This window comes from Mangifera indica, chromosome 8, assembly GCF_011075055.1.
Source record: "Mangifera indica cultivar Alphonso chromosome 8, CATAS_Mindica_2.1, whole genome shotgun sequence".
Lineage (NCBI taxonomy): Eukaryota > Viridiplantae > Streptophyta > Magnoliopsida > Sapindales > Anacardiaceae > Mangifera > Mangifera indica.
This window is the reverse complement of record NC_058144.1, coordinates 10,096,740-10,108,454: the sequence shown is the minus strand read 5'-3', so window position 1 is coordinate 10,108,454 and position 11,715 is coordinate 10,096,740. Positions and strand designations below refer to the sequence as shown.

Below are 11,715 nucleotides of genomic sequence, written 5' to 3'. Positions count from 1 at the left end.
AAAGAATAATATATTATTAAATAATTAAATGAGTAAAAATTAAAAATTAAATAATATTTAATTATATAATAATAAATTATTATATATATATAAAATTGTATAAACGATTTTATTGATTTATTATTAGTCAAATTTCAAATATTTGCACCAAATCTACAACAAAGAAGTGAATAAACATAGAGTTAGCACTTGCACTTATGTTCCTTTTTCCTGCATGAAAATTTGTGATTGGTCTTTGCTCTTTTTAATAGATAAGCAACGTTCGGTTCGGTCCGATCTAACTTTTCCATTGTCGAATCGGGAAACGGTTCATGGGCAGGCATTAATTGTGAAAGAAGAGAAAAGTACGCGTTACTGTATTATTCATTCAGGACGGAAGAAATTGCCTGACTGGCTCCGTATCCTTAACCGCTGCTAAAAAACACCACTTTCTCAAGACTTCCCTCACTCTCAGATTCTCTTTTCTTTCTCTTCTCTAAACCATGGAAAAACAAGAACAAAAGCACACACAAGAACCTGAACACAAAGTAGAACAAGGACCTGAACACAGAGAAGAACAAGAACAAGTACACAAGGAAGAACAAGACCAATCAAATGAACATGAAATACTGCACACAAATCCAAACCCAGACCCACCACCAAAACTCAACTCTCCGCCGCGTGAGCCAGAACTACGACAACTTTCTCCGCCGCGTCTACCCTATCACAACTCCACACCAAAATCACCGCCCTTAGGTAAAGATGATGATGAAGAAGAGGAAGACAGAAAGCCTCCGTCAATACTACCTCTTCCTCCTGCTGTTGCGACGGCGGCGGTTGAGACCAGGGTGGAACCCACACCCCAAGAAGTCCAAGATGAAGAAAGTGGGCTTGGTGGTGGTGTTGATGGGCGTGGACGCGACGATGGTTTTGTTAATACTGGGAGTAGGAGGAAATTTTTGAAGAACAAGATGTCGATCTTGAAGAAAGCGAAGAGGGATAATATGATGAACAGAGCTTTGATTGTTTCTAGGATTTCTGGGTTTGTTTTCAGTTTGGTTTCTTTCTCTGTTTTGGCCGCTGATAAAGATCGTGGTTGGGCTATTGATTCTTTCTACCGTTACAAAGAGTTCAGGTTCGTTTGTTGCTTCCTACTTATGATATCTCATTTCAATCTAGATTTCGTTCTACGCATCAAATATTTCAATTTCTTCTTCAGTTTTATTAGTTGATTTATTTCTATTTGTGTCAATATTGATTTTGTTTTTTGTTATCTAATACTACTCTCCTTAAAATTGAATAACAGGTACTGTTTGGCTGTCAACGTGATAGCCTTTGTATATTCTGGGTTTCAGGCTTACGATCTAATCTATAAATTAACCTCCGGAAAAAACAAAGAGAAGCAACCCGTCCGCCACTATATGGATTTTTCTTTAGATCAGGTGACCGAATCTGTGTTTTATTGGGATTGAGTAGCAGTATGTGTAGAAATAATGCACACAAACTTGTACACAATCAATGATATATTATCGTATGATCGAATATTATTTTATCTTTAATTTGCATGATCACACGGTGACATCTCATTGTTCATGGTTTATGCATACAGTTTTATAGATTAGGATTAATGGATTAATTTTATTTTTTTAATCTTAATGTTAACTTCATACCTAACCTAGGCCATGTTTAACTACACACTTCAATATCTAGTTGCCAATCTTGCGACGTTAAAGGGGCCACTTCCTTTGAAGGCGGTGCATAATGCCAATGGTAGATGGAGATTGGTAGTAATGTTTAGGAAGACTCACAATTAGTGGATAATATTGAGTTTTTATGGGGCCTTTTTGGGCTGCTGTTGCACACGGATTTGCTTTGCTTACATCAGAAGTTTTTAATGTGTTGGACCATCTAGCTCTTTGACAACTTTTTCTCACCTTTTTTTCTTCTTTTTCTTTATGATGATGCTTCTTTTTACTAAACTTTTTCTTGATTACTATTGTGCCTCGGAAGAAAGTTCCTTCTACTGCTTTTCATAGATTATGAGTTGGAGACTACTTGGCATCACCTTTTGAGTGTCAAAATGCTTAAAGTTGAAGCAATATCTATCAAAAAGTCTAGAGCATAAAAGCAACGGACAAAATCTCCATTTGGAAGGCTGGTTGGCACATCATATGTCATGAGTGAACGTGTAATTAAGTGAGCATAGGAAACATAATGATGATCTATAACTAGATGGAATTAAACTTGTTAAGCATACAAGTTTTCGGTGTTAAGAGAAATAATAATTTATAGTTAAGAGCTACTCAGGCTAAAGTACATGAATAAATTGCCTTATCTGGGGTGGGGTGGGGGATGTTTAGGTCAATCTTAATAAGATATTCTGTGTTATGAATCATGTGCTTTTTCACTTTACTTTGGTTGGCTCTTATTCTTGATCTCTTATATACTGGTTTCAGTCATTTGATAAAGTAGACCTTAATCATAATCGATGGTTCATACATCATAGTTGTCAATACCACCACGTTGGATTCAGAGACTAGGCCCTGAAATTACTGTAACAGGAGTGAAGAATGGCAGTGAAGAGGCCATAAGGCTTGTTTCATGCTTTACAAAGAGATGATTTTACAAGCCTTTTTTACTATTTACCGGATTGAGATGCTAAACTTGTTGTTTTTCATGGCAGGTGATTACTTATCTTCTCATATCTGCATCATCTTCAGCTGCTGTGCGAGTAGATGACTGGGAATCCAACTGGGGCAAAGACCCCTTCCCAGATATGGCAAGGGCGTCTGTGGCATTATCTTTCGTTGCTTTCGTAGCCTTAGCTTTAAGCTCTCTCATATCTGGTTATAAAGTTTATACTCTCAAGTCTTTATAGTCGTAAAGCTGCCTCAGTCACCCACATATCAGTCATATTGCACAACTTAAATAAATGAAAAATGAAGATGAAAAAAAGTTGGAAACCCCAAGCGATGTGCCTTTACTTTTTACAAACCTGCTTTATCAATAGTGTTTTCAATCAAACATTGAGCTACAAGACAACCAAATGACAGCATACTTATGGCAACTGGTAGATGGTTGGCAGGGGCAACGTGGACTTGAGGTTGTTAGGTGGCCCTAAAAGGCCCACAAGGAGAAGATACACAAACAATGTTACTTCATCAGTACAGTGTCTGACTGCACTTGATTTGAGCATCAGAGGTCACTTTTGTACTTTAACTGCCCCCAATAAGAATGCAACGGATTTCTTATAAACATGTATAATTATTAATGACAGAAATTATTATGAAGAAGACATAAGTTTTTTAAAAGCACAAGTAGAAGATATAAGTTTAGGCAATAACATATAAATTTGAGTATTTGATTTTTATATATATAACTAATACAATTTAGAAAAAGTCTCCACTGAGTTGTTTAGCTTTCTATGTCAAGAAAAATACTGAATTAGAAAGAGAAGTTTCAAGATTAGTAATAAGCTGCAAACCTTTAAATAATAATTTCAAATGGATAAGATATCTTATATCAAACAAAAGAGATTTATTTAAAAAACTATATAACGGATACATATGCTCAAAATTTGATATAAAATCCGGATTCTAACAAATACAAATTGATAAAAAAGATAGATATAAAATTGTATTCACTATACCATTTGGACAATATCAATGGAATGTAATGTCATTTAGATTAAAAAAATGCACAATTAAAATTTTAAAGAATAATGAACGAAATTTTTAATCCTTACTCCAAATTTTTAATAGTATACATAGTCGATGTTTTAATATATTTATTTAACATAGACCAACATTTTATACACATTAAAACATTCGTCAGTGTAATTAAGCAAAATAGATTAGTATTTTCAAAAACCAAAATAAGTCTTTTCAAACAAAAATAAAATTTTTAGGACACAACATATATAATGGTAGAATCATACCTATCAAAAGATCTATTGAATTTTAAAATAAATTCTTTGATCAAATAACTGATAAAGGCCAGTTACAAAGATTTTTAGGAAGTCTTAATTATGTTATGAATTTTTTATCACAAATTAAGCCAATTATGCAAACCTTTATGCGATTGGTTAAAGAAGAATCCAAAACTTTGGACCAATGTTCATACTGATATAAGCAAATAACTAAAGAAACAAATTGTCCAGCTATCATGCCAACACATAGCTAATCCTTAGAGATTTAAAATTGTTGTAACTGATGCCTCTGTTATAGGTTATGGAGAAATTTTAAAACAAATAAAAGATGAAAAAGAACAAATAATTTAATTCACATCAAAGGCTTGAAATCTAACCCAACAAAAATATTTGACTATCAAAAAAGAGATTTTATCCATTGTATTATGCATTTCAAAAATTTAAAGTGATTTATTAAATAAAAAATTTCTTTTACAATTTGATTGTAAAGCTATAGAAAAAGTGTTTTATAAAAAATTGTTCAAAATATTGTATCAAAACAAATTTTTGCACGATAACAAGCAATTTTATGTGTTTTTTATTTTGAAATTAAACATATTAAAGGAGAAGCTGTAATACCCTCAGGTATGTTTCAGGGGTATTTATGTCTTTTGACTCTATTTAGAGATATTTCCTATTTTAAGTACATATATTTGTTTTACATGTATATGTGTGTTTATATATATATATATATATATATATATATATATATATATATACCTAAAGAAAAAGAAAAAAAAAAAAGAAAAGAAAAGGAAAAAGACAAAGAGAAAAAGAGACAGAGATAAGACTTTATATATAAAGAGAAAGAGAAGAATTTTCCATCATTTTTCCGTCCATATTCCAGCAGCCACCATTCTTCATGTTTTTTCTTTGCTTTCTTGAAGAAAAAGGAAGGATTTGAAGGAGTTTGGAAGATAAGAAAAGAAAAGAAAAAGAAGCACTTGGAAGCTTTGGTAACCAAAGATCTCCTTCCTTTCCCTTTCATCTATGTTTATATGCATGTTATGTGAATATGTTAGTGTGTTTTGGTATTGATTTAAAGTGGTCTTGGTGATAAAGGAAGCAAAACAAAGAGGAGAAAACCAACTTGCAAAGATTTGACTTAAAACAAGGTAAGGGAAATCATCCTTGATATGTTACATGTTTTAGGCTTTTGATTCCTTGGATCTATGTTATAAATGATGATTTTGAAGTTGAGAAATGTGGTTTTGCCATTTGGGATGTCTATGTCTATGATTTTGTGCATGGCAGAAAGTTGCATAATATTTACAGTTTTTGCCACTGAGTTCGTCCCATGTTTTGGCTGCCTTATCTGATGAATTATAAGTGCTATTATATCTTGTTGGAAAGATCTTTGAATCCTATTTCCAATGATATATAGCTTGTATGAATTAGAGATCATTTGGACTGTTAAAGATTTGTATGAACCGAAAGGACTGGTTTACTAAATAAACAGAGGAGGCAGTTTTGTCACTGCGTTTATCTCACGTTTTGACTGCCTTATCTATGGAATTATGAGTGCTATTATATCTCGTTGGAAAGATCTTTGAATTATCTTTTCAGTGATATATAGCTTGTATGAATTGGGAATCATTTGGATTGTTAAATATTGCATGAACCACAAGGACTGCTTTATCAAATAAACAGAGGAGGCAGTTTTTGCCACTGACTTTATCTGCTGTTTTGACTGCCTGATATAGCTTGTTAGAAAGCTCTTTGAATCCTCTTTTCAACGATATATAACTTGTATGAATTAGGAACCGTTTAGACTATGAAATTGTATGAAAAAGAAGGCTGTCCTGTCAAATGAACAGGGTGTGAACAGTATTTCACAGTTTGGAAAGGAAGAGAGAGAAAAGAAAGGAAAGGAAAAGAAAAGAAAGGAAAAGGAAGGAAAGGAAAGGAAAAAAAAAAGAAGAGAAAAAGAAAAGAAAGAAAAGCAAGAAAAGGTTGGGACTCAAGATTCAAGGGTCGTCCCAAGAGTAATGTCTGGTGAGTTATGAATAAATTTAGATGGAAGCAAAATTAGTAAGATATAAGACTCGCATGCATGCTATAAACTATGAGGGGGCACTTTTCACTTCACCGCCCGCAGTAGGGCACGTCCGCAGTAGGACACGTTCGTAGTAGGACATAGACCCCTAGTAGGGTCTGCTCGCAGTAGAGCTCAATTCAGATTCAGAAATAGTGTAGTGAAAGAAAAAGAGCTTGAGCTTAGAAAAGTGTCAAATCCTTATAGTTAGCTTCCAGAAAATATCAAATAGACACCAGATGGGACAAAATATGACTCAAATAGTAAAGAGTGAACTAAATTATCCCCTCAATCTCTTATAGAGGTTAGGATGTGAGGTTGAGTCCCAAAAGTGAGTTAGAACAGGAAAAAAAAAAAAAGATAGTTTACTTGATTCTTTTCCCTTACTGAGTGTTCTTATCACTCACTCTCTTTTCTTTCCTGATTGCAGGTACAGGTGATCGAGGTAGTTGCGAGGCAGGGTCAAGTCAGCGTAGGTAGATCCGGCTAGAGCAGGTTATCTCTGGTTTATATTACATGCATACAGTGGCATGTTCTTGTCGACTTTTGACTTTTTGAGATTATGGTATAGTTGCATATGATTACTCCCTATTTTCAGATACTTTCAGATGAGTTTTCATATGAGTATATACATCTTTTGTTCGCTTCCAGATTTTCAGTTTTCTTGGAATACTTTCTAAACACTTTTAATGATGCGTTTATTTTAAAATATTTTTAAAAAAGAAAAAAATAGACGCTCCGAATATTAATTCGTAACATTTCTCCTTCGATGGGTAGTACTTCTAAGGAGGGATGTTACAGAAGCTAATTCTCTGTCTAATTTTCTCGCTAAAGAATTTCTTCAAGGGAGGTAACTATACCACCCAAATCCACCACGACCCAAAAATAAGACATCTTATGCCCATAATTTCCAAAATACAAAAACTTGGTTTGAAATTGTTTAGTGCAAAAAAGAGACCAAAAGCAAAAAGACATTGTCTTAACAAACTCTTCCCCTAGCTCCAAAGATCAAAAAATCCAATTATGGATAGAATCCTTCAAACAAACTCTAGAAGTGGCTTTAGCCATTTTCAGAACAAAGAATACTAAAGGCAAAAAGGAAAAGATACCAGAATAGTTTGAAAAAATTACTTTTGCAAATATGGAAAAAAATTCTTTTAAAGATTTAAAAAAAGGACAAAAATTGCCCTTTCAAAAAAATAAAGAAATTCTACAATTCCTTTAAAACTCTATTACTAGGATAAAAATATTTTTCAAAAGAAACATCAATAAGCTTTCTAATCATAGAAGATGAATTTCAAATTAAAGATCCAAAAATTTTAATAAAACATGTTTTTCTACAAGGATTCCATTATATTCCAAATGATTTGAGAAAAAACTCAAAATTTTATGAATTCATCTTAGTAGATTCTGATTCTTGTGAATTCAAAAATGATCAAAGTAAAGAAAACCCTGATTTTATCATCCATTTATGTTTACATATTATGAAAGTTTTCAGTCGTTCTGATTGGGGCAAGGATCTATCAAACCAAAAAAATTTTCTCAAATGTTTAACCCTCATGGTTACACTTATTGGGATTATCAAAATGACTGATTTCATGTCTTGCTTTGTCAAAATGATTTTCAAATTCTCATATTGGTTTGTCAAATGGTGGAGATTATACGGTCTTATACCAAAAAATTTCCCACAATTTGTCTAAGATTTTTACAATTTCTTCAAATTAAACTTCAAATGTCTCTTAAGAGAATCCCATTTTCCATCAACCTTTCATTTATTATCCAGATTTCATTTGTCATGGATATATTCATGGGAATATGAAATTATTGGTTCAAATACCCAAATCCCACAATTAATAAGAAAATTCAAAGTCAAATGGGGAAAACTAAGACCATTCCTATGTTACTAAGGAAAAGGTCTAATCATATTTATCAAATACTCCTCAATTGAAAAAAGCAATTACTCCTGAAATTGCAAAGTTTTTACAAAGTAAATCAATGACTTCATCTTCCCTTGCTGGAGCCTAATCAAAAGAAGAATTGAAACTTCAATTGAAAAATTTATTATCCTAACTACAAGATGACAGAGAATCAAACAATGAAGGATCAAACTCATTAGTCAGTTATGCCCAAAGCAATGAGGATGATTGCTTCTGGATCCTCTAATCTCTTTAATATGATCCAATCAAGACAAATTACTCAAAAGGTTAATAGCTTAAGAAGATGGTGCAAAACATTTCTCAAACAAGATATCAAATTTCGAATTTTAGTGGATTCTGAAAGATTTGATTAATATTTGGTTTGGAAAGAATTATGCAAAAATTCCTCACCATTTGAACTCATCCAAATGTTATCTATTGGATTAGGATCAATTCCAAAATTAATTGAAAAAGATTACATCCTCCTGACTGTCTTACAGACAAAAGCATGAGAGATAAAATTAAAATATGACCAAAGAACAGAAAAATTCCCTAAACAAAGTTAAAAAATAAAAAAATGCTTCTCACATGTTTCTTGCAAGTAGGGGTGGATACGAGCCGAGCCGAGCTCGAACACTGTTTATCTCGTTTTCGGCTCGTTTTTAATCAGCTCAGTTTTCGGTTCACTTTGGGCTCGCCGAGCTCGTCAAAACATATGTTCGTGTTCGGCTCGCTTTATAACTTAAGTATTCGTGCTCGTCTCGCACCTAACTCAGGCTCGTATCTAGTAGCTCGGGTTCGTTCGGCTCGTATTCTAGGCTCGTCAACAGTTAAAATACATGTAAATTTCTCATAGAAGCAAATATTTTTAGTGAAACAGAAAAATAGAAAGGATTAGACAACCATAGAAGCAATTTCATAATAAATACGTTTTTGTAATTTCACATACATAAAGATATGCACATACATAAAGCAATTTCACATGTGGAATTCTTTTGGATCATTGGCTACATAATTTCATATACAAAGTAAAATATTATCATAATGAATATATAAAAGTCTGTTTGTCTTGTTTGTCTGCAAATATTGTGACTTTTATGCTAATATATCTGTCCCATCTTATCCACGTATTTGCATCAAATAACACAGCACAGCATAAAAACAAAGTAAATGGACAATGACGGTGCAGTACAACACCCAAGCATCCTCATCTTATAAATCTGAGCCTCCAAAAAAAGAAATTCTACTAGTTTAAAGTGATTAGAACTCGAGGAGACAAAAGAAGCATGGATCCAAATTAAATTCAGGAACCATATTAAGGTCAAGTACTATGATGTATGAGAAATCATTACTCAAAAAGTCAAAATCAAAATCCAAATACGAACCATTAAGCAGTGCTGATTTTTCCCAATCACTGCAAAAGGACGGGGACCGATGCAAAAACAAGCATATGAGAGATAAAGTGCAATCTAAAGCTATACATGGCATATCTCCCATCATAAAGAAGTGAAAGAAAAAACTATAGCAGAAATAAGTTACCTTAGAAGGCTTACATCAATAAAAGAAATCACTACAAAACTACCCAATGTCAATGTAATGCTTCCATCCCTCGGAGTGACTATCTTCCATGTATGGCTCAAGAAATCCTATGAACTGAAAAGACAGAAATGCACATGAATATTAAGTTCCTAGGTTTGCCAGTTAGCAAAGGTTGATATTATGCCCAGAGAAATCCTCATATAGAATTAAAGTCATAGGGTCTTGAAATAGAAATAGCAGCAAGCCAAAGATTTGAACCTTCCTGGTTCCCAAGTTTAGAAGCAAAAATGTTTTTACTAAAATGCTCTGTGGCAAAATTAGCAGTAGTTTTTTAATAAAAAATAACGATTGTCATTTAATAAATGTACTCACTTATTCTAGCTTTCATATTAACTGAAGCATTCTATGGTCCATGGACTCCATGTTGTATATAATCAAAAGTGGATGTGCTTTTTGCTGCTAACAAGACTGATGAAAATTAAGACACAGATAGCAGAACTGTAACGATAAATTTGTTCTTTACAGCGACAAAGTCACAGAAAAGACTCCAACAAAAGGAAAACCTATTATACCTTGCATCAAATCTGTTTCTTGCAGGCAACCTAAACATGTTTGGTAATTTGTGTCTGGAGTTGTGATACCAAACTCCTTGATCTTTGCAACCAGAGAAGAAAGGTGGAAAACCTTGTTGGCGGCTGAACAACAGAGAAGAAAGGTGGAAAACCTTGTTGGTGTATTTTAGTTTCGACTAATATTTTCGGCAGAGAAGAACAACAGAAAAAATAAAACTGATTAGGTTTGTTGCTTTACTTTCTTTAATTGCTTCCAAACGGCAGCGTTTTTGCTTTTAAGAAAAGCCAGCAAAGCAACCTTTTTTATGTAGTTGCAAAATACAAAGTCAACGTAGAAGAAGACCATGTATAATACCGCCAGCCAACATATTAATAACGAGCTCAACTCGGCTCGCCGAGCCAACCGAGCCGAGCATTCCTCTGTTCGGGTTCAGGCTCATGTTTGTTTCTTGATTTTTGCTTCGGCTCATGTTCGTATTCGCGTTCGCTTATAATAGGCTCGTTTCAGGCTCGTTTGAGCTAAGCTCGTTTCGAGCCCGAAAAAGCTCACCTCGAATCCAGCCCTACTTGCAAGGCTGCGAGATGGTGCTAAAATTTAAAAGTGTTTCTTACAAGAATACAAATGTTACCAAAGTTTTGCATTATCACCACAATTCCTTGTAACAAGTTGCTAATATTCAAAAGTGTTTCTTACAAAAATACAAACGCTGTCAAAGTTTTGTATTATTTCTAAGATTCCTTACCACAAGATGCTAATATTCAAAAGTGCTTTCTGCAAAACTGAAAAGGATGCTAAGAGGTGAGAAAATATTCAAAAGATTCCTCGCCGAAATTTTCATTATTTCCTATAAAGGTCAAAATTGTAATAATTATTTTAAATTTCAATAATTGTAATAGTTCAAAATTTGTATTATAAATAGGTTGAAGTTCTCGATTGAGAAACAAACTGTCTTTTGAGAAGTTCAATAAAATTCTCTAAAATTTTTCATTTTAGATTTCTATAAAGATTTTGGATTTATAAGTTATAAGTGTTTGAATTTTAATATTATTTCCAATAATGCATTATGTTTTAATTTCATGTTTTAATATATTACATCAATCTTTTCAAAATATTATCAATCATTACTTTGTTTTATCCATTTCATGCAGATATATATATATATATATATATATAAATAGTTAGTTAGTTAGTTAGTTAGTTAGTTAGTGAGAGAGAGAGGATTCAATTCTATGAGGAAGAAAGTTAAATTTTTATATAATGAAATTAGAAAAATAAATTATGACAACCAAATATCAAAATTCATGTATGAATGTATATGTAAAATTTAAGGGAAAAAAATGGATTTTGTGTCAAATTAGACATAAAGCAATCAATTTATCTTCTTGTATATAACTTGTGCTTGATATGAAATTATAGAATTAAACTTATCAATGATGGACTTTGTGCTAAACTTTATAGCCATTTTTTCACTATATATTGTTAGACTATAATTAAAAAAAATCAAATAAAATAACAAGTTGACATAATATTAAAAAATTGGGTTTTATTTTAAGATGGAATTATAATGTGGCCAAACAAATCAAAATTGAGATATGAAGAGATTTTAAAATAAGAATTATGTCTTGATTATATTGGGGTAGTGTTCTAGAACCAATCTCTAAAACAATACAAGTTCATTGTCATATTTGTAATTTTTTATGACATTT

At 32.5% G+C, this 11,715-nt stretch overlaps 1 protein-coding gene and 1 long non-coding RNA gene across 2 annotated transcripts; one reads left to right on the top strand and one right to left on the bottom strand.

Moving 5' to 3' along the window:
* The first annotated feature begins 243 nt into the window (after positions 1–243).
* Positions 244–2,948, top strand: LOC123224580 (CASP-like protein 4A1). Its single transcript, XM_044648315.1, has 3 exons — positions 244–1,114; positions 1,286–1,421; positions 2,663–2,948. Exons 1-3 carry the CDS (start codon positions 483–485, stop codon positions 2,855–2,857), a joined length of 963 nt encoding a protein of 320 aa, XP_044504250.1. The 5' UTR covers positions 244–482; the 3' UTR covers positions 2,858–2,948.
* Positions 2,949–9,233: 6,285 nt separating this feature from the next.
* Positions 9,234–10,273, bottom strand: LOC123224501. Its single transcript, XR_006503984.1, has 2 exons — positions 10,009–10,273; positions 9,234–9,550 (listed from the first exon to the last, which is right to left on the bottom strand). It is a non-coding gene; the product is annotated as an uncharacterized LOC123224501 (long non-coding RNA).
* Between the last annotated feature and the right edge of the window lie 1,442 nt (positions 10,274–11,715).

What these genes read in the sequence shown, in the direction of transcription:
- LOC123224580 (XM_044648315.1), top strand. Translation starts at nt 483, where the DNA reads ATGGAAAAACAAGAACAAAAGCACACACAAGAACCTGAACACAAAGTA. An exon ending in TACCGTTACAAAGAGTTCAG is followed by an intron (nt 1,115 to 1,285) that starts GTTCGTTTGTTG and finishes ATTGAATAACAG; the next exon opens with GTACTGTTTGGCTGTCAACG. An exon ending in TGGATTTTTCTTTAGATCAG is followed by an intron (nt 1,422 to 2,662) that starts GTGACCGAATCT and finishes TTTTCATGGCAG; the next exon opens with GTGATTACTTATCTTCTCAT.